The sequence below is a fragment of the Varanus komodoensis genome, unplaced genomic scaffold (genome assembly GCF_004798865.1).
Source record: "Varanus komodoensis strain SLA01 unplaced genomic scaffold, ASM479886v1 scaffold19, whole genome shotgun sequence".
In the NCBI taxonomy this organism is placed as follows: Eukaryota; Metazoa; Chordata; class Lepidosauria; order Squamata; family Varanidae; genus Varanus; species Varanus komodoensis.
Window position 1 is genome coordinate 15834839 of NW_025335550.1, and position 22630 is coordinate 15857468.

The window sequence follows — 22630 nt, forward strand, 5'->3', positions numbered from 1 at the left end:
CATGAAGAGACTCATTTTTGTAGGTGAATGTCAGCATGGTGTGAAAATTGTCATGACTCAGTTAATCCATGGAAGATGTGAGTTTGATGGGCTGTAGTTCCTTTATGGTCATCGTCGGTATTTTGTTTGTATTAAGCAGATACTTGTTTACTTGATTTAGCTGGGATGCACTCCTGTGGCCAATAGGGAAATGCCTTGATGGCTATGGGAGAAGTCAGACGCCCAGCTCCAACCTCGGAATCACAGGCCAGGTTGCCCTCTCCCTCCACCATCACAGCCCTTGTGTCTCTTTCCTTGGTAGATTTGGCTCTGAGTTCAGAAGACCACTTTTGGAGTTGACATTGGGTGGGTGTTTCAAGGGATAGGGTGAGAAGAAGTGAGGCTTTGCTGGGATATGAATTATGTTGGTGGTGTCTCAGCCTGTCCTCAGAAGTTCCGGAAAAAGATTTTGAAAGCCAAACTCCACCATTTCAGTCAGAGGAATGCAGGGGCAGGCTTTAGCTCTGCACTCCTCTTGCCCTTGATGGGATGCCTATAATCTTCTAAGTTTGGAGGGATATAAGTAGCAGTATCAGGACACACTGTTACTTAAGTTATTTGGATATCTCCAGTATTTGGATTTGTACCTCTTATCTGTATATGTGTTGTTATACAGTGTTGTTAGATAGTGAAGTTATAGGTGTGTTTGTTTTTCCTATAGGAGATTCTAGGGGTTGGAAGTGTATTCTCACAACCATATTTTCTAGGAGCTCTTGTATCAACAGATTAAGCTGCTGAGCCACTGGGCTGCCAATCAAAAGGTCGGCAGTTTGAAGCCACACAACAGGGTGAGCGCCTGCTGTCTTGTCCCTAGCTCTTGCCGACTGAGCGATTTGAAAGCATGTAATGCGAGTAGATAAATAGGTACCACTTCAGTGGGAAGGAAATAGTACCCCATAGCGCCCCACAGCTGGCTGCATGACCACGAGAATGTCTTTGGACAGTGCTGGCTCATGGCCTTTGAAACGGAGATGAGCACCATCCCCATGGCCGTTTTGAGTAGCAGAGTAAAATCTGTAGGGTCTCCTTTCCTTATATCACAGATGTGTTACTCTGTTGTGAGTCAGCCACAGACCAGATGTTGTGAAACATAACTGTGATGCACATGGTCTTGTTCCAAAATTTGGAAGAGGCTTGGACAAGGGGTCCTGAATTGGTTTTTGAACCAAGAAGGTTGGGCATGCAAATTGAGAGGTATCTCAGCTTGTCTCTGCCCTGGGTGTTCCATGCAAAATGAGAAGAGTGGTGCTCTTGGAGTGGTAGAATGCCTCCATAGTTTGTATGGTTCTGGCGAGCAAGGCTTCATTTTGTAAGCCTTATGTTGCCAATCTTTGATTTAATACATGCAAGGCAGAGTGTTAATTACTTTCTTCTGTTGTTACCAGCGTATTACAGCAAACGTATATGTTAGAAATGCACTGTCTGTGTGGCAGAAAGAAGGACTATGTATTTGCCCCTGCAAGTGATATGTTTTTTGTGTTGCTGATCTTCAAACTGCAATGTATAGTTAGTCTGCCTGTAAAGTTGCATCTGTGACAGTACAGTGCCCCTGGACTGAAACTGTCAAGAAACATGCCTGACTGCAACCTCGAGAATATGCAATGGGTCTCTCTCTCTCCCTCTCTCCCTCTCTCTCTCTCTCTCTCTCTCTCAATCTGTCTTCTCCCCAAATAATATTTTGACCCATTGTTTAGTTTCTCATATAAATAAGTTTAAATACACTTTTATTTTAAAACAGCAAAATATAAAGCAGCAGCAACATTAAAATACTATCCATTTGAGCCCCATTTTTTCATACTGCTCTCTGTTAGTCATAGGATGTTGCCATGAAGTTTGAGCTGGAGATAATGGGCCGTTGACCTTTCCTAGGATGTCCTATGGAATTCCTGAGTGGCTTTCACCACAGCTTTGAGCCAATGTTTTCTATTGCACTTGGCAGCCTCTTCTAACTGTTTGCACACTCCCTTTTGTCATCATCTTTTCCTGTCAAGTCATATTTTCTTTTCAAAGTTTGACTGAGGCTCACAGAGCTGGCCATAATTTCATATGCTCTGTATTTTGTGGTATTTTTATCAGGATCCCTTTAGCGGCAGATGTTATTCCATATTAAACACCTCAGATTGTGTGTGCAGTGTGTATATATAACTTTGCTTGCTTGTCTCCCACCTTCCTCATGGAATTTTCTATGGAACTGAGACATAGTATATTGTATCACACTAACAAGGCACCTCACTATCATGCTCCAGGTTAGGCCAGTGTAAGGATGCCGCTTCCTAAAAGTCCATGGAAGAAGAATTAGAACTTTACAAGATTTTATTTGGTGCTTCCTTTGGAATAGGCCCCAGATTCTATTTGCCTGCTGGTTTCCTTCATTGTGGAAGATCCAAAAGCTACTTGGTATACCATTTTCCATCTTGAAAAAATCTTATTATTCTTTGAATAGATCAATTGCATGAAGCCAGTATAACAGACTGACTATCATTCTTGTTTTATTACATTCCAACATATATCGCTTTGGAATGGGTAGATGTGTTCTTTAATGAAGGAGCAAAACAATTGCAGACTTGGTCATTTGATAGTCTTTCTTTCCTAAGGTTGCTGTTTATAGCTCAAATTGTAAAATATCCATCTGCTCCTAGTTCTCTTTCCTTGTAGGACAAGAGTCCACCTCATTGAATAAAAGTCCAATGAATTACTCTCATCTCCCATCTCATCTGCACCATCAGCGGATGGCACAGATATGAATGCACTCAAATATAAAAAGTGAAGACAAGACTGAGGGGTTGACTACAGTGGTGACTCTCCAGTCACTCTATTAATCTGTATAATTGAGTATCAGCAATTTTGTTCTTGAAGTGGGTATAAAACTCTGGACAGCCACAGTCTAAATTTCAATATGGCTCACAATCTAGAAAGTACACATTTGATTACATTTTTCCTATTGTAAGGCATTTTTGCTATTGTTCTACACCACCATCTGAACATTGCTGTTCCTTTGGGAACAACTTGAGTGCTGCCTACTCTTGAATCATCAGCCTTTGCAATTTATTCATCAGACATTTCCTGTAAGCTAGTAGAGAACCTTATAGTACCATATATCTGCAAAAGGGCAGTCCAAAATAATGTCAATGGACCGAGGTAACTTGATTTGCCACAGTTCAGCCAGGATGCAGCGAATGCAACCATCCAAGACAATGTGTGCATTCTTAAGAAGGCCCAATTATTCCCATGAACCTCAAAAGTAGAGTCCAAAATGACTGTTTATCCTAACATGGACATAGGAGCATATGGAGCTGTGCCCTCAGCAAACAGTGATCCTGCATGAAAAAAAAGCAAGAATGAAAAGTGTTTCCACAGGACACAGTCACGGAGAAAGTGGACTGTATCCCTTACTGCTGCTCCACCACTGCTGGATCCATTGTATTCACTGGGACCATCATGTGTGTAACTGGAACTGGAGTTCATGATAAGGACGAAGATAGTAAATAATTGTTAATTCAGTTATTAATTCATGTATATACAAATGCCTCAGATATAAATGTAGATCTACAAAAGTGTAGAATCATTGTTGCTGAAACAGAGGCAGTCAAAAGGGATATTAAAATAGATGGACTTTTAAAGAGGTCCATCATGTGTTTTCCTGAATTACATTCAATAAACAAGAGATCTGCTACCTTCTCATTGATATAAAATAAATCATCCCTTAAGAAGACCATAACCATATCGCCAGAATGGAAAATTTCTTAGCGGAGGGAGAATCAGCCTTTCTCGGCAGTCCCTGTACAAATTACATATTGGAAGAATATGATCAATGGACTGTATTATTCCAGTTCTGCATATGTACAGACAGTCATTAATCAGGACCTTGTTAAATTGTCTGCTTAGCAATGCAGACAGCAGCACTCTGAAGTGAACAGAGTATATATGCTCTCCTGTATTTTGGGAGCAGTTAGTCTATATTAAGTTCTAATCATTCTGTATTTTAGATTAGTTAACAGTATGGGGAATAAAATTTATTGGCTGCAGTTCTCAAATATAGGATCCTTGTAATCACCTGGGTTACAGGGGGCTTATAAAAAGCCTCATTAGATTGTGCTATGTGTATCTATTAAGGTAACACATATAAGTAAACTCCCTCTCTCTGTCTCTCTCTTTTTCTCCATATATATATATATATATATATATATATATATATATGTTTGGCAGATTTTGGTTGTTGTTACATGCCATGAAACCATCTTCACCTTATGATGACACTATGAATAAATGCCCTTCAAAGTGTCCTATCCTTAGCATCCCTGCTCAGCTCAAAGGTGTGGCTTCCTTTATGGAATCAATACATCTTATAGTTGGTCTCTTCCTCTTTTCCTTCTGCCTTCGACATTTCCTAGCATAATTGTCTTCTCTGTTGAGTCTTTCTCATGATGTGCCCAACGTATAACAGCTTTTGTTTTGTCATTTTTGTTTCAAGGGAGAGTTAACTGTGTTGTATTTCCATTTCAAAGTTGAATAAACTTGAAGTTAAGATTTAGCCTCTTCCTCATGACGGATATGTGGCTAATTTGGTTCTTGAGCAAGACACAATCACGATCAAACCAGCTCTTGCTCCTACAATGTTTCCTCTAAGATCTTCTGAATGTGAGAAATAAGTGTCTCATAATGACCTAGGGATTTTTCATTGCCAGAGTATTTTGATAGAGCTTTACACAGGCTGGAAAATGTAAAGAAGTAAATTTGCTTTCAGCCCTATTAGTCCATTTGATCCTCCTGCTACAAAGGTTGCAAAGAAGAATCCAACAAGCAATTCTAGAAGCAGAAAGATCCTTGAAGAAAAATCAGTAGATGCAACTAATGGATATTATATAAACTATCCCGAGAGCTCATCTAATCAATATAGAAATATCTTAAATAAGTAATAATTATGATTGTCTGAATAACTGTTAATATAAAATTATTGCCCCATCTCTGAGTGACTGTGAGATGCAAACACGGCTCCTTCACAAGAAACTGAAAGTAAACTCTCCTATATATCACCTGATATACGTCTCTCTCTCTCTCTCTCTTTTTTGTCTTAACACTGCCCTGTAGTGTCATCGGTTTTTTGAAGATACCTAGATTCGGCGAATGAAAGATTCATAACCTAAACTGGCATTAAAATTCCCAGCCATAAAAACATGCACCATTGGGAATGTTGCCTCAGTGGGAGTAATATCTTGTCCCAGCTCTTCCTATGTAGTTTCTTTCTTCTAAACTAGGGGAAACAGTTGTTAAAGTACAGCAATTAAAGATAGCTATTATTCATCCGAATTGCCATAGCAGTAGTTCTACACAGGTTGGAAGGGTAATGACTTCCACATTACAAACTACACAAACGAAGCAAAGTAGGCTTTCCTTTACTTATCAGAGCAGTTGCAGTGAACCATTAAGTTAGATCTATTCACAAGCCCAGCTCTCTTGTAACAGAAAATTATCAAAAGATGGAATATAGTCAATAAAGGTTTTGTCCTCAATTTTCCTTTCCTAGCCCTCTGTGTTCCATAATAAGCCCCTGACTAGAGATAAGAGAGCTTTCTAAGCCTAGCCACATGCTGTTCATTCAGTTATTGATTCATACATGTACAGACACCCCTCATATAAATGTATATCTTTGAAAACAGCAGAATAATTGTTGCTGAAACAGAGGAAGTCCATAGATTTAACTTAGGAGACAACAACACTGAGAGGATGAAATGAGCCCACTGAGCTTTAGGTTCTCTTCAGAGGCCATTCAGAAGCTACTGAAACCCCACAGACGGAATGGTGGACAAAGGCTTGAGTCATTTTTGTTGTTCATTGTTGTTCAAGGCAAGACTTCATCTCCCATCCACCATGTGCAATATATAACAGTGACACACTGACCAACTTCACAGAACTTTTGCAAAGCAAAAAGTATAAAGTACCCCGAGAATTAAAATTTTTGTCCAAACATAGATCATGATGACAATATCAGAAGGCCTAGAAGGAATTCGTTACTTATGTATGGAAGATAAGTTAGATGAACCATCATGTTCTAATACATTTTGAATCCAAAACAAATAAAGCCATAAACTTCAAAAGATTTAGACCAACAATTTAATCTGGAGATTTGACTAATTATTCCTGTAAAGAAGGCTGGTAATTTTGTGTTTGTTTTCCTAATTTCTAACCACTACACTATCTTAATTATGAATAATGTATTAAATATAGCCCAATTGGATTTTTTTTTCAAAATGAAGAGCTACTGTTGCCTAAAGGCTATTATGGGATTGGAGGGAAAGAATGGAAGGTACGTCTGTGTAATTTCAAACTGCAGGGTTGATTTCTAACAAATCTCATGCATATTACAGGAGACTGGGAGCTCAATCTTTAAAAGAAAAAAAACCCTAAGCAGGTTTTTCTGAAACATAAGGAACAGCCCCACACTGAGATAATTTGCTGGTAGCAACCTTTAAAGGTCTTGGACAGACAAATGTGGCACTAGAGAAAGAATAGAACTTAGATCAGATGCTGGGGAAAATGCCCTAATACCGTGCTAAATTCCACCCCAGACATAAGACTGAACTAGAAATTCAGCAAAACCCCTGGGCAAATGTGTGACGAGCAGCAGAGGGAGGGGGGAATGGAAGGTACCTGCCACTGATTGCCTACATTCCCATTCCCTGAAATAACTCAGCCTGCAGCTAAAATAACAGCATAATTTCCCCGTTTCCCCTCCTCTCCACCTCCTTCTGACATTTTCTAGGACTCAGTTTTTAGACTGAGAGCTTCTTGGGCAAGGTCTGCTCTCTTATACCCTGTAAAGCACATGCGTCGTAATGGTGCCATCTTTTCTACCACCACCACCATCACTCCCTTCCCCCTGCCATCCTTCTTTCAGCCCTAACAAAAAGTCATGAAGAGTGCCAGGATGGTTGTTGAGAAAAAAGTTAAGCACCCTTTTACACCTACCTAACTTTTCTTCTCAACTTCTTCCTCTTTGTGCCCCTTTCGAGATTTTCATCATAGATGCACAAGTTCCCAGCCCTGGGTTTTCATCCAATTTCTAATTTGGCTTGTCAGAGTTGCTCAGTGGCAGACTCGTCCTTATTTATGTTCTTAGTTACCTTTCATTTATTTCTTAAATTTACATCATGCCTTTCCTCTTCAGGTAGTGGCTGAGGCAATAAAGACCAATAAAAGGCAAGATAAAATGCAACCTAAAAACAAATCCATCAAAAACATGCTCTGAATAAATAAATAGCCTCCAATGATTCCATTTTATCTGTTAAAATCTAATTCATCAAACGAGTTTGAAAGCCAGATGCCTGTCTGAATAAAAACACATTTCCCAGCCAATAGAAGAGCAAAAACATTGGAGCTAGCCTGGCCTCCTTTGGCAGAGAGTTTGAGACCTAGGAACAACTCACATAAAGTTCTTCTCTGGCATTCGATTGAATGTCATTCTGAGGAATAGGCTTCCAAGCCTGGGTTCAGCTTGCTACAACTCCTGAACTCTTTGTGGTGCTTGCTTCCACATTAGCTACTTTTCCCTGGAATTGAAATCTCTTCCCTCATTATTACGAAGAATCCAGACAATGTCACTGCCAAATTGCTGGAAATGAGTGTTTTCTTTCCTCCCATTGTTAAAAGCCCATTTTCTGGCCATTTTTTGATTTACAAAGTAACCATAGGGCCAATCTGTTTGTTTCAGATTAGCGAGGCACTTTTTACCTGTCTTGCATTTCCACCATTAAGTGTTCTTTTCCCCACAACAGGAACAGCATTGTTGTTCTTGTTGAATGTTTGAGGTTTCCTATTTGTTATTATTGTTACAAGAGACTGTATTCAGGCTTACTGTAACTTAAATCCCATTCATTTCCACAGATCTACCCAAGTAGGACTAACATTGATGGATCCCCAGGCCGTCACAATATAAGCTAGTACAGTATTGTAGACCTTGCTTGGGGAACAGGGAATATCATCCTTGCCGTCATGAGTTGTGGAGAAGGGCAAGGGGGATGGAAGGCTTGTGCTGATGTAGGACTGTATATAAGAGAGGGTCTGGATTTTACATCTTGGTTTGAACTATCCAGCCAAATCCTGAGCTGCTGGTCTGTAAGCTGAATTCTAAATTCCGTGAGGTGACAGTCCAAGCAGGGTCGGGGGAGAGGACTTCTGCCTTCCTTTCTCAGCAACACTGGAGTAAATTCAGTGCAGCTTTATTGACTTTTATGAGTGCTCTAGAATTACATTGATGTAATTTGGAGTGTATTCCAACTCAAGGACATTTATTTGAAGCTGCAATCTACCTCTCCCTCCTGTACAAAGGCAAGCATTTAGTTCATTTCAGCTATGATAAATTATTTGCATCAGAAATGCTGACTCTCTAAAACCTGAGATTTTGGGGAAATGTTATTTATGCTAAAAGTATTAATTCCTAATAGTTTTCGGTCTCCTGCTTTACTACTTCTCGTCTTGCTCTCATTTTGGGTCATTATCCCGTACTACATCCCATATGTGTGCCTTTGGCAGCCCAAAAGGTATGATTTGTGTTTTGATTTTCCTAGCCAGTTTGCTGACGGCAGTGACTGCCACTGGCATTTTTCCAGCTGGTTGTTTATTTTGTTACTGCTACAGAAAAAATATTCATAAGATATGGTTCATTTTTTTAAGGGGGAAAAAGGCTTTTTTTTTACAACCAATGAAAAAAACACTATGCTTACCCCACTTTTCTGATCTTAAAGATTAAATGAAGAATGAAGCTGGAAGACTTTTTAGTTTCATTTTCAGTACTGTATAAAAAATACTAAAATGTTTCAATTAGTCTTCAGAATTCCAGGTTGAAGCTTTTGCTATTTTGTTTGTCCAGGTCCTGGTGACAACAAGGAAATGTGCCCCACAGGCTGTGCTTCATTTTATTTTTTAACCTTCCAATTCCTTGGCAAGCCCAAAAGTAAGGTGTGCATTCCCCAAATTTGTCTAGCCAGTCCCAGGAAACCAGTATACACGAAAAGCAATACATAGGGAAAGATAGACTTGTCAGAGAAGCAAACTGTGCAGGGTTTCAAACAAAAATTGTAGGAGAGCCATGCACTCCATAACGTACCTCCAGTAAGGCAGGGTGGTGGCTGCAGCACCATGGAAAGCTCCACGTGAGCACCAGCAAAGGCTGAAGGTAGACTTGAGCCCTTGAGTCTTTCTGCCCAATCAACCTTTAATAAGCTCCACCCTCCTGCCTAAAGAGTGTGGCTCCTTAAGGGCAGCCCTTTGGTCTGAAGTTGGGCACAGCCATACGACAGTGGAACCAGCGGCCTAGAGAGGTGGTGAGACATTTGTAAAAATGCTGGACAGCCATCTGAGTGGGATGGTGTAAGCTGGTGTCCTGCAACCGCAGGGGGGTGGACCCGATGGCCTTCGTGACGCCTTCCAGCTCTACTATTCTGTGATCTCTTCCTTTATGCAGCTGCTTGCTCTTTGTGTTCCCCACAGTATTGTAGAAGGAACTTGACTTCTCGGGCAAACAGAACATTGAAGAAGGTGCGTGTGAGGATCCTGGCTCAGTTTTTGTATGCTTCTCACCAGTACCCTCAGGTTCAGTAGCAGAACCTGATCCGCTTGCTCAACCAGTTCCTCTGATGCATCTGGCTCTTCCTCTTAAAGGTTAATGTTGGAACAGTAACAGCTGAAGCGGTACAGTCCTGGTACATGGAATAGGATACTTCTAATTGCACTATCCTGAGAAACGGAGGAAGAAAGTGCACTTGGGAAGTTCATGTACTTTGTGGTGTGTGCTGTGATATAGAAATGAAATGATGATGATGATGATGATGATTCAATAATGGAAGCAGAATACCAGAAGTCATTGTGAATTATTTTTCCCTGACATGAACCCTTTCTGCTCATTTATTTACTACATTTCTGTATCGCCCAATAGTCAAAGCTTATGAGCCTACTACATAAATAAGCCACTTAAACAACAATTTAGAAATATAGCATTTTTGCTTCTGTGAAGAAAGATAATACAACAGAGGAGGAGAGCCTTGGTATTGCTCCTGAGCTATGTGCCTGGAACGTCTCAGCCCATTCATTGTCCAGTAACCAAAACTTTGTGTTTTTTGGGCTTGATAAATCTAGGATGCTATTTGCATTTGGATGGACCCAAGCACCTTCTGCCCTTCTAGTATTTCCTGTGGGCTTCCTCTCTTGCTCACCCCAGTCTTGCAAATTGAACCAAGCCAATAGGACATCCGTGAATGCTTGCGGAACAGCAGTTGCAAACCAGCACCTTCTGCATCAGGTGCAGCAGCACAAAGGCAGCTGCAGGTGGCGTGGAAGAGGGCACTGCTTGTGCAGGGGCTCCACGGGTCACCCTTCCTGGTGAGCCCTGCATGAGCCACCTTCTTCTACATCACAGGCAGCCACCCAGCTAGTTGCCACACGTGGCACACAGCAGAGACACTGCTGGTGGTCGCACAGGGCTCCATTCGGGGCAAGCCCCCTGTGACCAGCCTTCTTCTGCACCAGATGCAGCCACCCAAGCGGCTGCTCCATGTGACATGAGAGGGGGGCACAGCTAGCAGTCATGTGGGGCTCACAGGCAATGGGGCCCCGCACAACTGCTAGCAGCGCCCCTCTTCTGTGCCATGTGTAGCAGCCATTTGGGCCATCTGTACTTATGGCACTGATTTTTAGGATGTGTTCTAGTGGCAGGAAATGCTTAGAAGCTCAGGGAATGAAGTACTTTTGTAGCAGAAGGAAAAGTTACTTCGACTGGGGTAAACCACGGCAGGCTGAGTATGGGCAGAGATCAAGGAGGCTGAATGAAAGATGCAGAGAGGGAAATGAATAGAGGCAAAAGAACTCAAAAGGATGGTCACTGGTTTGGGGAAAAAGAAAGAGGAGACCGGGAATTGAGGTAAAGGACACAGTGCTTAAGGTCAGGTGGAAACTGAGGAGTTATGGACTGCTGAAGAGACTGATCATGAGTAAGGGCTGCTAAAGGAACTATTTTCTAGGTGTAGCAATAGCTCCAGTAATACTATACTGTCACAGGTAGTTTCTCCTTTCATTGCAATATTTTGGCCGTTTGGGAACTGTCAGGGTTGTGTCCAGTGTTAATCCCACTTGCTCCATTCGATGCAGTGGTTCAACTCTAAGTAGGAGTAACAGCCCTACATATAAGATATAAAATTGATGAGTGCAACCCACGGTGCTGGAGGAGAACTTTGAGAATACCTGGGCCAACAGAGCAATGGACATCTGGGGTTTTAGATCAAAACAGACCAGAACTTTTCCTAGAAGCAAAATGACAAAACTGAAACTGTAGTACTTCAGGCACATCACAAGAAGGGGAGACTCACTAGGGAAGACAATAATGGTATGGAATGTTTAAGGCAGAAAAAGTGGAAGACCAAGTATGTGATGGATCATTTCCATGAAGGAATTCACAGGCTTGAGTTTCCAAGAGCTGAGTGGAGTTGTCAAGGACAGGACATTTTGGGAGTATTCATTCATAGGGTCACCGTAACTTGAAGGTTGCTTGACAGCATGTAAGAACAATATCTAGACTACAGTCCTATACACATTTATGACAGAGTAAGCCTCACTGAAGTTAATGGGATGTAATTCTGAATAGACAGATGTAGGACTGCACTGTTACATGTGATTTTATTCTGTTAAACAAAGGGCTTGTTGAACTAGGTTAGTTTAATGTTCAACATCTTAAATTAAGAGAAGTCCACTTTCTCATATGAACAATAGCTTGGAAAAGAAACAGGTTTTCTTTAACTCAAACATCATGTTGGCCATGCTATAGTTCAGAATGTTTTTAAAAAATGAAAAATACTTGGGCCTTGTCAGAGACAGAAATTGGGATATTTAGGTTGAAATTTTCTGATCCGCAGATGGCATTCTTCACTCCATCACCTCTCATTTGGCCTGCTATTTCAGTCAGCCTATAATGCTTGAAAAAATCTTATCCTGATGTGGTAATGTTTTGCCAGGTAGACACAGCCTCATACATGAGGTGTTTTCTTTGTTCACTTGATAAGTTTGCCTGTATATTCCACAGAACATTAATTTAGATAAATGTCTATCTAATTCAAGGCCCTCTGTCTATCCAGAGCCCTACTGACAAGAGCTAGGCAGAGTAAGAGGAGGGGCAGAGCTGAGTTTGCCTCCCATTCCTCTTGAAAAGAAGCAATTTCAAACTCACTTTGAATCACTGGTGGTTCACACAGTGACTGAGCAGCTGTGGGATCCCATGACCATATGCCTGTATTCTCTGCTCCTTGTGCTCTTCCAAGGTCCTTGTTGCAGCTTTGGAAGAGCAGCTACTGCAGTGCTTTCTGTGGCATCTGTGAGAGGTGTGGAAGAAGGAACGACTGGTCTTGAGAGTGGAGAACCACCCGAATGTCTGTTCCCTGGGATGCCGTCCCAGGTGTCATAGGATTGCTCTGTTAAGGCTTTTCGTATTAACCCAATCTTACAACTAACCACAGAAAACTAGGCTGAGGTTACTCTGACTTATCATTAATTTAGGGGCTTTTTCCAGTGATGAGACTGAAACAGATTGAAAACTGAAAGGCTCAATGGAAACATTCAGTATGATTTTACAAATAAATTATGAAGAAGAGATCTTTCACGTCACCTGGAACCGTGATCATTTGAACTAGAACCCAGATTGGCTCTGCCACTGCACTGTGGCCTGTGTTGTTTCAAAGTAAATTTTGTTTCTGATCCAAGTCATTCATAAGACTGATCAGCCCTATTTAATCCACATTAATCTGCACACACAAAAATCACTTTCTCACCCAAGTATTTTCTAAATGCATATCGATACATTTTTCAGCCAAGAAGTGCAATGCAAAATCCAGTGGATTGCTAGGTTGCAGCCTCCACATCAGTCTAAAAGGTTCAGGCTGTCTCTCCATTTACAAAGGGTGAATTCCTCAAAGGTCCATAACAAGCAATTAGCATGATATCATTTGGGCTGAATACACACAATCAGAAAAACTGCTACACACAAAACTTGCATTCTACTCAAGGCAACTGCAGAATCACCTAGTGCCCAATTTCAATAATTGTTAAAATGCTGATACAAATTATGATTTTTCACTTGCAACAACGAAGGAATTTTGTGGATAACAATGTAACATGTGCTCTCTTTCCCCCATCCTCTGCTTTTTTGGTTGTAGGAGCTGTGAGGGACGAAATATCAGATATAGAACATGCAGCAATGTGGTAAGTGAAAATAAATAATACTACAAATCTACTGTTATAGTACATTATGGCACATATTTACAAACATTTGTGTCCATAACTATGCTGTTCTCTAGAAGGTGACCAAAAATGTGTAGGTTTTCATTAGGGTGATGTGGAATGCTTAAACGGATTATTGTTATGTATTCATATTTACGGTGGAAATGCTATTGCCATGCTGGGATACATTTTTTTTCCCATACAAAGGCTGAATACTCATCTCTCTGAAGAGGAAACACAGAAGCAAGGGGAGGGGAAGGAATACCTTATTGAGGCTTCCTCTACTGCTTCTGCTGTTGAATGATCAAAATGCCCCACATTTAGTAGAGTGGTTTATCCACTATAAAAACTGATCCTGTGAGTCAGTCATAATGCTTGTAGTCATTCAACATAGTCACTACAATCCTGTGCAAGATTAAGTTGTTTACACCAATTGGCTTCACTAGGTGAACGAGCCTTGCACTCAAAGCATCACAGCGATCTTCCTTTTGTCTAGATACGGGCTGCCCTCATGGACCAAAACAAGGCTGCCTGGCCCGTTTTTTGCGGGTTATTTCCAACTCGGAGGCACTTATGCTACACCAAGGCATGGAAGAGAGCCACGAGATCAAATTGTGTCAGTCTAGAAACACGCTTTGGCTTCACAAAATGTGGCATAGGGGAAATGAAAGGGACGCTGTCAAAGTGGACGGGATTCCAATTACTCTTGCAGCTTTGTTTTGGTTTGCGCCAGAGCATGCACAGCACACAGGCCTCGCTGCTCCCTGCCTTGCTATGCTGCTTCCAGCATGAAAGGAAGTGAAATGTAATAGGATGCCATTCTGCTTTAGTTTGTTGTTGCTGGATCACCCTGCTGGGAAGCTGGGATTACACCTAAACTGAAGCCCTTGTTTATAGAAATAGCTGGACTTTTCCAGCACAAAGATTATTATTTTTCTTTTAAAAAATATGTTGTTCTTAGGATAGGTTCAATCTTGTGGCCGTGATACTGGAAACTTTTTCTTCTCTTCAAAGCTGGACTCAAAGAGATGGATTCTGTAGAACAGGAGTCATACAGCAGTTGCTTAAGTTCACCCCATGAGAGCTGTGTCTTGCCCCCATACCTTCGTTAAATAGTACCTTTTATCTCCAGTCAGAAATCAGAATTTGCAAACTCAGACTGGGTGGTTATGCCCAGAAATAGAACTACTTGAAGTTATAACCACACAATCTGAGGTCACAAATAGCTGACACTTCACAAAGCGACTGGGATCAAACAATACAATAGCCCACACTTAAAGGTTGAGTATGAGTTGAGCATAGGTTGTCATTGGCTCATGGGTTGTTGCTGAAGCAACATGTTGTCTGAACCAGCTGAGATGTTAAAAAAAATCTATGATAAGCAACCTGGAGTTCACAATCCAACAGTAAAACAGTTTCTTTTTACGGGCTGTTCATACTAATAAATCATGGCTTATTAGCACATCTGAGTTTAGACAGCACAATAATTCATATTTCAGCGACAACTCGTGGTTCCAACAACAACCCCTATTCAATGGAGGCAGAGACCAGTAAATTATGAGTAAATATAACAGGCAAAATGGGAAGGTAAAACACTCATAACCTCCAATTTCTGTATACTAAGTCACAGAACACGGAGGACAAACAGGATGAACCTAAAATCCTTATATGAAATTATGGGTGTGAGCTGATAGGTGTCATTAAGATTTGGTGGGTTGAGACTGGAATAGTGGAATTGAAGGGAATACCTTGTTCGAAAAGAATAGAGTTCTAATACAGTCAGGTGGATCAAATAGCTGGTTGGCCAGTCATACTCAGTGAGTTGTTGTTAATAGTGTGTTGCCACGGGAGTTTATCCCGAACCCTTTGCTTCTCAACATTTTAATGAAAGATCTGGATGAAGTTGTAGAGGGGTTTTTCATCAAATCTACAAATGACACAAAGCCAGAAAGGATAACCAATTCCATAGGAGATAGAATCTAGACTGACAAGGATCTTAACAGCCCAAAACCATGGGTAGAAACTAACAAGATAGAATTTGACAGATATAAATATAAATTCTCGCGCTTACATTCAAAACAATCAAAGGCATAAATACCAGACAAGGAAAACTTGGCTTGGCGCTAACATACATTAGAAGAACCTAGGAGTCTTCATGGATCACAAGTTGAATACAAGCTACTAGTGTTGCATAGCTGCTTAAAAAACAGCTAATGCAATCTTAGGCGGCATTAATACAAAAATAGTGTCTAGGTCATGGGAAGGAGTTGTTCTATTCCACACTTGGAATATTGTGCCCTATTCTGGGCATCGCAACTTAGAAAGGTATTCAACAACCGGACTGTGTCCAGAGAGGAGTGGCCAGGATGATATGTTTAGCTAGAGCAAAATATGGAATAGTTTAAACAGCAGAGGCCCTCCTCCGGGAACCCTCCGGGAAAGATATTAGGAGGCAACATACCCGGTGGAGGGCCTTCTCTGCAGTGGCGCCTTGCCTATGGAATGCGCTCCACAGAGAGGTCCGCCTAGCACTGTCGTTATTTGTTTTTTGGCGCCAGGTTAAGACCGGTTTATTCCAGCAATATTTTAATAACTTTTAATATTGGTTCTTATATGTTTTTAACTGCAGCCAGTGTGGGTCTGTAATTCACTCGTGTTATGTTTTATATTATTTTATCTGTGTAAGCCGTCCTGAGGCTTTCGCGACAGGATGGCATATAAATATTCTAAATAAATAAATAAACAATAGCTGCCTGACAACGTTGTCATGCAAAAATAGAGCAAAGTTGCTCTTTCTTGTTCCGAAGAATAGAAGCAATGCTTGGAAGCTGCAGCGAGGCAGGTTTGACTAAACATTACTGTAAACATCCTATTATGAGGGAGTTGGTTAGTGTGACATTTTCATCTACATTTTCATTTGTGGAGTTTTTAAAATATACTTACATTAAACAAACCAAAAAGCACAAAAGAAAACCTGGGAAAAGCCGGTAAGGTTTATCTATGAGCCGACTTATATAATAATGGTCCTGACCTGTAAGGAGTCTCCCCCTAGCTGTGCCAGGTGCCATTTCTGGCAACTGCTACAGGTTGATGAGAGCCCTACTCTATAGCCTTTTCAGCTGTGTTGTTTTTGTTACCACCATCACTGGCTTAGACTGGGTTCAGACAACACAACAAGCCATGGTGGTTTTTTACCGTTATTGATCTGTCAAATTGTCCAAACTAGCCGTGGTATTTCACAGTCTTTGAAAACCAGGATAGGTGTAGAGATGGACCCATTTCTCATTGCAGACTGTTCACATAGATGCATCATCAAATTCTGAGGAGGAGGAGGAGGAGGAGGAGGAAGAGGAGGAGGCAGTGTATTGGAAGTGGCACATGAGCAGGGGGTGAGGATTTCAATGTTTCAAGGTCTCCTAGTGAGCTTTCTCAGAGAGCATAAGAGCAAGCCTGCTTTGGAAGAATGGAAGGGTTTGCAGGAGGGGAGGGGGAGCAGATATGAGATCCAGCCCTTAACCCAGTAAGGAGGCACTGGGAGAAGCGAGCTGCGCAGCTTGGAGGGGCTTTGCCATTTGCACCATCTTGCTCTCCAGCAGCAAGAGCCACCTGAGGGTAGAGCCAGAAGCTTTACTGAATGGGAGCCACAAAGGGGAAGTTCCCCGTTTAGATTCAACTTTTTTACATGGGCAGATGCCTCTGCCCTAACTAGGTAGAAGGCTATTTAGAGTTCATACTGTTTTGTAATTTGCTGAGTTTCAATAAAAGAACTCCCCTTCAAAGGAATGTCTTGCTTTTTGGAATTGGAAAGAAAGTGGGAAGGAACTAGCCCATGGCAACAAGAAACAGCAGTTTGTTCTATAATTTCTTGATACTCCCATGATGGAGGGGATTGTGGTTAAACTGATTGTTTTCATTTAATGAAAATCTCTGTGAAGCTGCAGTGGCTGGGAAGTGCCTCAGGCATGCGGGTTCACTCTGGAGGGGGGACCCACCTCGGGATCACCACAACCCAACGGGGATGGGGATGCCAGGATGCATGGCAAGACTGGGAGGGTGGCGCATGGACTGTGGCAAGTGCACTGCCCAGATGACCGTGTGATCACCGGACTGGTGGTTTCCAGCAAAAATCCGTGCAATATGGAAACATCACAGGGTTACTGGGCATTTTGTGTGAATCCAGCCATTATCTGTGCTGACGGCAACTAATCAGAGAGCCCTGTGGTTCAGAGGGGGATACTGCTTCATTCAGTCTCTCCTGGCTTTTCATGAGAGTGCTCGACGGAGAGCAAATTGCAATAGGAAGAGGGGCAGATGGTGGAATCATGACCAGCATATTGCATGAGAAATTCCATTTTTCTGCTGTGATTCTTCTCCATGTTGAAGCATCTTTCTCCTCATCCTCTTCTATCAACCCCCAGCTTTCCCTCGGTGAAGATCTACTAAGGATTGACTTGTTCAAGAACCACAAACCCATCGATTAGGTCCCCCTAGATGTAGTTATTCACACAGAGAACATGTGTGGGCGTGCTCCCCCTGCCCCGTCTCTGGAACCATGACTATAGCCAGTGTTTCTTTGTTTTTAGGTGGCTTACATCCACCTTCCAAACGTTCTTTCTTTTGGCTTGGTTTCCGACACCAAAAATACCCTTACATCCCATTCTCCTTCCCTCATTTATTTCTTGTCTCATTGACATTATGTTTTTTTTACATCACATGGCATTATCCCACCTTTTTTTCTCTTGCAAGGAACCCAAGGAAGCTTCCATGATTCTCCTCCACTCCTTTTGTTGCCCTCACTACAAACCCTGTGAGTAGGTTAGGCTGAGAGTGACTGACTGGCCCTAATTCATACACTGAGCTTGTTGTGGCTGAATGGAGAGTAGAACCCAGATCTCTCAGGTCTCCAGTCCAACACTCTGGGCACCACACCACACTGGTTCCCACCAGCTCCTGCTTTGTACATCTTCTCCATCAACTTAGAAGAAACTGTTGATTCTCTCCATGGTTTCAGGAAACCAAAGGTATTATGCAGAAATGCCATGACTAGGTCTGGGTAACAGGACAGACCAACTCAGGTAAAACATTACCACGGGGCACTCGACTGTTGTTTCTTATCATGGGTTCCAACGAAGCAATCTAACATGATGAAATACCCTGCCTGGGTTTGGACATCACTGAGGACAATAGTAAAACAAAACAAGGGAAAACAAAAGAAATCCACTGTGACTTGTCAAGTCATCCAGTCAGACTGTTAAGTAGGCCATCACCTCTTATTGTTTGGTGGGAGGTGCCTTAATTACTTGTTGCCATGTTACTAGTCTTCTTGCAACGGCCCTTAAAATCCTGGCAACCAGCACAGCAATCACAACTAAGGTTTGTTCATACTACTAGAGCTGAGTCTTGCAGGGTGGGTGGAGGGGGGTGTCTGTCAAGTGGTAATTCAAAAGTGCATCATTTTTCTCTAAAAAGAATGTGCAGCCCTGAGGGGTGCTCATGGCTGCCATTGTCACTGAGTCCGATTCTGAACATTCAAGCCAGTGGCCAAATCTTTGCTTCAGGTGGTCATGGCACCTCCTATGCCCCATGAACCTGTGGTTGGCTGATCTGAAAACTGGAAGCTGGTGCGGGGACAGGTTCCCTCTATTCCCTTTGCAGAATAAGCATGGTTGGTGAGTTGGGCCCTTTTAATACCTTCTGTCAATGTTATGCCAGTGTATATATGAACAAAGTAATCCTCCCTCACAGTGAGACGGTGAGCAGGTGGGGGAGATGTGTGAGGGGATTGGCTGCCACTTCAAGTGCCCTGCTGTTTTGCTGGGGCCGGAAGGAAGAGTGAATGCTACCATTTCCCCTCTGATTGGCTACGATGGGAAGAAAATAACTACGCCAGCTTGGGGTTTAGCTATTCCTTTGGACTTGTCAGGGAACAAGCGGGGTTTGGAGTGGTACATCTGTGAGTGTAGATCCATCTGTTTTAGAAAGTATACCAAGGAACTTCTGCAAGCGTAGGTTTCATTCCTCAGGCTTACCTCCTTTTTCTCTAGTGGAACATGCTACTTCCTTAAGGACAGCCTTTCCCAGCCTGGTGTCTCCAGATATTTTTGAGCACAATTGCCATAAATCTTTCCGGGGAGTTATAAGAATTGTAGTCTAGCACATCTGTGTGTTGATGAAGACTGTCCTAAGACCTCTCAGGCACTTTTTGGGGAGAATTCAGGGTTGCTTCTAGAGCTGGCAGGCTGGTTACATGTGCTTGTGGAAAGATTTCTTTGTGATGGGCATTCTGTTGTAAGAGGTTTTACATGTATGTTTTGGCCAGATAACATCAGCACTGCAGGACAAGTTGCCCATCACGACCTCGTGGTTTCTGAAAGCAAAGCAGCATCCCAGAGGGGTTAGGAATGATGGTAACTTTTACCATATCCTGAACACTTCCCGTCAAACCACCTACATGATTAGAATCTAGGAGATCCAGCTACTGCTCTCTCATTAACGAGGGATGGTGATTTTGCACTAGTCATTCTTATTTGATAGTGGACCAACAATGGCAGTACCAGTGGTGCTTTAGCTCCTCTGCATAGAACTCTTTGGATATTTGGGATCATATTTCTTCTTTAGGGGTGTTCCTGTGGTGGGAATGGAGACTGAATGCAGGCTTAGATGCCAACTGGGTATGTGGAATGCCCTCTCATCTTTTTTAGGAGACTTGAAGCAAAATAGGAGACTATTTTGTTTCACTGAGTCATTAGTTATTTAAATGATGTGGGTTTATTGTTGGTTAGCCTGCCTTGCAGTTTAAATGTATCTGTTGAGGGCAGGACTTTAGGTATTTTCTCATGGTACATTTCCTCCCTTGTTGCATGTGTGTTGGGCAGGTGGGGGAGAAAAACTAATTTACAGAATCTGAATTTAAATTAAATATGAGTCTGTTCTTCACAGTGGCAAAATGAGTCTCCAGACAACCTCATAAGATAAGGAAATATTATCTAACTGTCTTGCAAAACCTGTTTCCAGAAGCTGTCCTTCTCTGCTTGTATGCTGCAGAGATAGCCCAGCAACTCTTCACGCAGTAACCAAGGGAGAGATAAATCACCTGTAAGGAAACAGCAAAGTCTTTATGATGAAAGGGTTGCCTACTCCTGGTGATCTATACCTGCATATCCATTGCATATATCAAAGCAGCAGGAGGGCAACTGAAATTCACAATAAAAATGGGAAAACTCAGGGAATGTTATCCAGGACCACTATGCACAGAGGGAACTTCTAAGCAATCCTGCTTCACTGTGATAAGTACACATTTGTTTCTCATTTACAGCATATGGTACATGTATTTTCTCTCAAGGTTGATCTTATTGCCCCAGTGCTCAAATTTTGTACCTTGGGAAATGCAATTCTTTCCCGCAAATCGTGCATTCAGTGCTGTTAAAATGGCAGAACCATAATAACTAAGAAACTAATCTGAAGAAGTCCAGATAAACTGACATCAAGCTTTTCCAGGTGACTCCTGCGTTCATAACATCCTGGGGTCCTCCCATTACAGCTAACTCCAAGCCTAGCCTGTGACTCCTACCTTCAGAATGTTGAAACTTGTGTTCTTTTGCGCTATAGTACGCATCTAACTAGCTTTTCTTAATGCATGGGGGCGAGAGGTTCCTTCCCCCATCTCTTCCAAAAGGAAGATCACATTGTTACTGAAAGGGAACTTGATGGCATATTTTACGACGGATAAGCTGCTGGAAAGCCAGTCTAGTGTAGTGGTTAGAGTGTTACACCGGGATACAGGAAACTCCAGTTTTGGTCCCCGCTCAGCCATGAAGCTCATGGAGGAACTTTGGACCATGAGGTCCCTCAATCCCTTATTGTTCTAAGGGTAAAATAGAGCAGAGGATCATAGGATGAAAGGCAGGATATACAAGTTGCAAATAAGGACATGGATAATTACACTGTTGGGAGGGGGCGTATGGCCCATCATTCCCCAGAACGCCATGCGATGATGCTGCACCTGGGCCATTTTGAGGGAAATAGCAGCCAGGCACCATTGACTGAGACTCTGCAAGGAGCGAAAAACGTATTTCAAAAGAAAGGGGGGGGGAAGCATGATGCTAGCAAAGGGTAAGCTCTCCATACTTTTTGAAGATATGCCATGGTGGTTCCCAGAATCACTCCCAGTAGCAGAGTGAGAGGTTCAAAATAACTGGAAGTTAAAGTTCTCATTAACTTTAGCCCTGCGTTTGAATGTACAGTGATACCTCAGCTCACAAACTTAATCTGTTCCAGGACTCTGGTCGTGACCCAAATTGGTCGTGAGCCAAGTCAAATTTCCCCATAAGATTCAGTGCAAATAAGGTTATTCTGTTCTGTAACTATTTTTTTTTTATCGGGGGGGGGAGGCGGGCACAATCGTGGGCACGCTTGTGGGGGGAAGGCGTGATTGCAATCGTCACTCGATGCGGAGTTCGTGACCTGAGGTAAATTTTTTCAGAAATTTCTGTTTGTGACCCAATTTGGTAAACTGAGGCATTTGTGAGCTGAGGTATCACTGTATAGGAAAACCTCAAGTTCAGGATGTTATTTGTAAAAATGTAATGCCAGCACTTACTGCATTCTTAGAATGTCTCTTCGGTGCCATCTTTTCACAGAACCATAAGCCCAGCCGGTCCCTCTGTTGTTCCACACAGAAACAAATTCTGCCATGGCTGGCTGGGGAATGCTGAGAACAGGGCAGGTCATTTCTCTCGAAAACAGCAGAGGATGATGCCCTATAATGTTAAGGCTAAGGACAAAGTCCAGCCTGACAAGTACAGGCAATTGCTCCTGTAAACTATATCTTATTTTTATGAGCAAAATTCCCAGCTGCTAAACGCCTGTGTCTGTAGCTGTTGAAGACAGATGAGGAAAGGCCTATGAAAAGTTGGCAACCTACATGGATAAGTGTTTGTTGTGATCCTGCCAGCCATTGGTGTAGTAGAGAGCAAGCTTTCTTTTTTTCTCTCTTTTTTCAATAGAGGAGCACTGACATCACCTGCTAGAGTGTTATGGTAATTGATAGGCCTTGTTCTGGGAAGTGAAAGAAGTGATAATGAGGCTTTCAAGTTTTGCTATTGTTTATAACAAACAGTGGAAGCTGGAGAATAGGGAAAATAATCAAGCAGACTTCTTTGTGAGATTGTTTGCATCTCTAGTTGAAAGTAAAAAGTTGTATTTTAGCTGTACAAAGATTTTTTAAAAACAAACTAACAAATTTTGATGCTTTGTGCAAGCGGAATCAATGGACTCAAAATGCATCATTATGCTGAAACAAATTTGCTATCCCAGGGATTTCAGCAATGGGATT

At 42.1% G+C, this 22630-nt stretch overlaps 1 protein-coding gene across 1 annotated transcript in view; it reads left to right on the top strand.

Moving 5' to 3' along the window:
• Positions 1–22630, top strand: part of ADAMTSL1 (ADAMTS like 1) — a 591693-nt gene that overhangs the window by 334002 nt on the left and 235061 nt on the right. The window contains exon 4 of the mRNA XM_044427603.1: positions 13233–13278. Within this exon, the coding sequence (XP_044283538.1) occupies positions 13233–13278 (46 nt within the window). The remainder of the gene's footprint in view (positions 1–13232; positions 13279–22630) is intronic.